A 4,077-nucleotide genomic window follows, 5' to 3' on the forward strand; every position below is an offset into this window, starting at 1 on the left:
CTAGCGGCGTGGTCGATACGATTATGTACCTGGCGGATCTGTACAGCAGGTCGTTGCTCTGGGACTACAGACTCGCGACCTGTTGCTGCCTTTCATGCCACAAGTCAGAGGAACACACACTTTCGTAGTCCTACGTGGAACCTCTGTTGCGAGGCAGATCCGCGCGCCGGCGTGCCAGTCCAGGGCGAGGACCGGACAAAGTTTGCCCTAAACCGCACGGTGGGTCCTTGCAGTAAACCGCCGACGCTATGGGGCCGTCCGCTAGTCGTGGTTACGGTACTGGCATTTTCTTTCAAAGTGGAAGAGGTACCCAAACTCCCGAAAGTCAGTACGGTGACTAGCGCGGTGAGACCAAGCGCTTGCTCCTCCGCTTCTATTACAGATGTTTCAGCCCGGACTGCACCGTATGACGGCAGAAGGGGTGAAGCCCTGGTACCGGTCCTGAGTGCTTCAGCTCTCAAGAAGGAATCCGCGCGACTCCAGGCAACACTGCCTTAGGAGCAGCCTCCGGCCGAGCCTAACTAATGTTGAAGACCTGCCAGGCGCCCAAAACGAATTAGCCCCTTCTCTCATCGGACATTGAACATAATCATATCTTTTACGAGCTCGTGCCATCTCCGGCAGCGCTGCACTTGCATAAAAAAAAAAAGAACTGTGACGTCCCACCATTGAGCAGGCACTTCCCGTGACGGCACCTGACCTCAGGATCGATTGACTGTTCTCACATGCAATGCTCGCACGCAAATTCTCGGACTGTAGTCCTCTGAAGCGGTCGGGCATCCACTTAAAGTAGGGCATGCTGAGATCATACCCAGTTCGGGCTCCTCTCTCTTCGTTCTACAAAATGAAACTCCGTCTGTGACATCAGAAGACTTGTCGCTAGCCGTGCGTAAGACCATGCGCCGCACATGAAGTGCTACAGGAGCCTTCCTACTCCGTGCTTTAGTAGAAAAGGTAGACTCCTGTGCTGTTCGCTGGCGGGAGGATCTTTCCTGCCTTCACCACGCCTCCATCAGAAATGACGAAGAGCCAGGCCCCGTGAATACGCCTTCCCTCGTACAAGATATCTTCAGAACTCCGTACGGCGGCTCCCGGACAAGGCTGTCCACCCCCCGTAACATCGATAACAACCTACCAGAAGCCCGCGACCCCCTGCTCGCACCAGCAGTCCGCGGATCGAACAGGAGTCCGCCTTTCACCAAAGGTCTCGCTGCATTAAAGCGGATCCCGCACTTTTCAAACCAAGACGCCATTGATGCTGATATGCCCTACTCTGCTGAGTGTTCTCAGCCGTATGACTCAACAGCCCACCTCCGACACGCCTCCAAGTTCCAGTGTGTATGATTCATCACCTATACGACCGCCTTGCGCACGCTGCCCCTCCCTTGACGGAAGCGCACTCCCGCCCCTGTACCTTTCTTCACTGAACGCTTATCGAACACTGCGTGCCGCTTCGGCAAGTGTCCCAAACTGGTTCCACTCGCCGCACACACCGTTCGTATTTTATTCCACTCCGGCACCGCTAGTTAGGCGCCACCGAATGCAACGCCTGCCTCACCAGGAGCCTGCGCAAATAATTTCGCATGCTACTTCCGGGTGACCAACGCTCGACGTGATTACCCGATATTGTACTGATTCCCGGGTGTCGTCCTCAAGATAATAGGCCGACTTTTTTCTTCGCCCGACTCGGAAGGAAACCAGCCGTCCAAGTAGTGCCCTGTCAGCACTGATAAATCTGCGGCCGTTGACTCCCGTCTAACGAATCAGTAAAAACGGAAACAGACACCTAGTGTCCTGTAGTGTACATATGAGTAGGTCCCAGAATGACTTAGCAAGAGGATCCGTATAAGAAACGGCGAATGAAGGGATAACTGACAAAAACAGACACGTGTCTTTTCATAGGTACGGCACTCCCGTGTTACATTGCTCTGCAGCGATCGCACCTGGTGCGTATCAGCCCATAACAGGCCTCCCGTCTCGGGGCCTCGCGATCGTGTGTTCGTCCCATTTGCCACTGACTGGAGTAACTGAAAGAAGCGTTGGAAATGTTTCATGGTCCCCGAATTGAACCGGGTACAAGGCCGTGTTCAGCTACTTCAATACAATGCCGTCGCACCCACTGGCGCAGAAGATGGACAGAACTGCGGCGTCCCCGCTACTGGAGTCAGTCGGCTGCAGGCGGCCTGGATGCTATGTCACGCCTGGAGCCGTTGTGGCTGTGACGGCGGACTAACTGCGCTGTGGCTTAGTGGCATCGGCGAACCACAGATACCAACGCACAACGAGCCGGCCGCCCCGGCCGCTATCGAAAGAACCTTTGCACTGCTCGTCAGTGCAGCGCTCCGGGAATCATCTGTCGCATACAGCTGGCGAACTGTCTGCTTCTCTGGTCTCCAGATAAACAAAACCTCTTCGTATGGTGATGTCAGCGTCGCGCCATCACTGTAAGGACCGGTGCCCAGGAACTCCCGTACAGGTACACTCTCGGGAGGTGGAAAGGGATGCGCTGGTGGGTTTTCCGGCAGTGATTTCTCTTGAGCCAGGTGAACCCAGTGGTCCCGGTAGGGCGCAGCAGGAGGACTATTGTCGTAGTACGTGCAGAGCGTATCCGCGTCGAAAGCTGATTCTGGGACGCGTGCCAGTGCGGCTTCACAGCAGTAGAGCCACAAAGTATGCACGCGCGCAAGCTTGGTGCCCCTGTGTCCAGAACAGCAAGAAGAAAACAACACAGAACAGGGTTGCAGGTATGTGCTCCAAACAACAGTGCAGTTGAAGATTACGAGTCATCGCTACCGATGCTTCTCTTCAAAAAGGCCGAGTTGCTCGGTAACGGGAGCTTACTTGCATGCGAGCATGTTGTTTGTGTTGTTTTTGCCCGCCACCACATGTGTGACACCTTCCTCGTCGTACCGCTTATACACTTTCGCCCCTAGACGCTGAGCCAGCTCGGCTTGCCTTTCTTCGCAGTCGGCAACAGCCGCTCCTGGAGAGAATGTCTTCCGATAGCCCGTGAAAAAAATGCCAACGCCGGAGAGTACCTTTTGCTGGACGTTGCACAGAATAGCTCCTATACTACACACATAAACCCGCATAAAGTTACTGCCTCCCGGATCCTTCACGTTCAGAAAAGAACATACCTGCAATGTGCTTCCACTTCCACGAACACGCGGCATCGCCAGAAAGAACTGTGGTGAACCAGTCTCTTGCTAAACGAGCCTGAGCTCCGACCCGCTGGCTGTAGCCTAAGTCAGGCTCCTGACAGCGCTACAGCGTATGCTACCTTCACCAAACAAAAACCATATTGGAATGCAACGTGCCGCCGTCCTGCACACCACCGTGTCTATAACCATTGTTCAGATCCAAGAATCTGTTACTCTCCACGGCTGCCAGCCAACGCCGGGACGAGAGCATTTTTTTTTTTTTTCGAACGTAATGCGAGCCTCATCCACCGTCCCCTTCTACCAAGTGCGCTTCATCCCTCTCGTGTAACTATGCGGGTGCCATTGGGTTGCGGCTGAGACAACGACTGCAAACTCTAGTTCACTGGTCCCCCTCCAGATGAGTGCCTGCCTAGCTACTTCCACCATACTTTGCATTTGCGGGATCCTTGAAGAACTCTGCGTGTAGGTGCAGAAACAGCTTGAGCATGCACTCCAAATGCCGGTCCCAGTCAAATGGTTTTTTGCCGTTTGCAGCTGCGCGGGCAAGTTGTTGCTGTACCGGCGTGTTCATTGGCTGCTGCATGACAGCTGGGGAGAAGGGACTACATCCTGCAGGGTCCAACATGACTTCGTCCTCGCCTGGTCTATTGCCAAGAGTATCTATACCCCCAACCCCGCCTACGCCACTGGCTGTTAGTGGTGGGTAATACGCGTTGAGTTCCGCTTTGTGTGAGTCGAAAAAGTCGTAATGTTGGGCCTTCACTACATGAGTCAGGGGCAAGTCTGTCCAAATGTTCTGCCGGTCATCGAAGGCAACAATACAGCGTTTGTCCATGCCCTCGTACAACCGACGAACTGCTTTGTTCTCTGAGGCTTCTCCCCTGAAGGCGCTATCGCGTGCTACAATCCTATACAC

The 4,077-nt window shown here is 54.4% G+C and overlaps 1 protein-coding gene across 1 annotated transcript; it reads right to left on the reverse strand.

Moving 5' to 3' along the window:
- Window positions 1-559: 559 nt before the first annotated feature.
- On the reverse strand, window positions 560-4,075 carry CSUI_004393 (nli interacting factor family phosphatase). Its single transcript, XM_068064584.1, has 3 exons — window positions 3,590-4,075; window positions 2,842-3,072; window positions 560-2,697 (listed from the first exon to the last, which is right to left on the reverse strand). The coding sequence occupies exons 1-3, from the start codon at window positions 3,994-3,996 to the stop codon at window positions 2,196-2,198; spliced, it is 1,140 nt and encodes a 379-aa protein (XP_067923440.1). The 5' UTR covers window positions 3,997-4,075; the 3' UTR covers window positions 560-2,195.
- Between the last annotated feature and the right edge of the window lie 2 nt (window positions 4,076-4,077).

The sequence above is a fragment of the Cystoisospora suis genome (genome assembly GCF_002600585.1).
Source record: "Cystoisospora suis strain Wien I chromosome Unknown contig_2036, whole genome shotgun sequence".
Taxonomy (NCBI): Eukaryota; Apicomplexa; class Conoidasida; order Eucoccidiorida; family Sarcocystidae; genus Cystoisospora; species Cystoisospora suis.

Excerpts from the sequence above, each read along its gene's own strand:
- CSUI_004393 (XM_068064584.1), bottom strand. The coding sequence starts at position 3,996 with ATGGACAAACGCTGTATTGTTGCCTTCGATGACCGGCAGAACATTTGG. Across the intron at positions 3,073-3,589 it reads AAGGATCCCGCAAATGCAAA|TATAGGAGCTATTCTGTGCA; the intron begins GTATGGTGGAAG and ends TTATGTGTGTAG. Across the intron at positions 2,698-2,841 it reads AACAACATGCTCGCATGCAA|GGGCACCAAGCTTGCGCGCG; the intron begins GTAAGCTCCCGT and ends TTCTGGACACAG.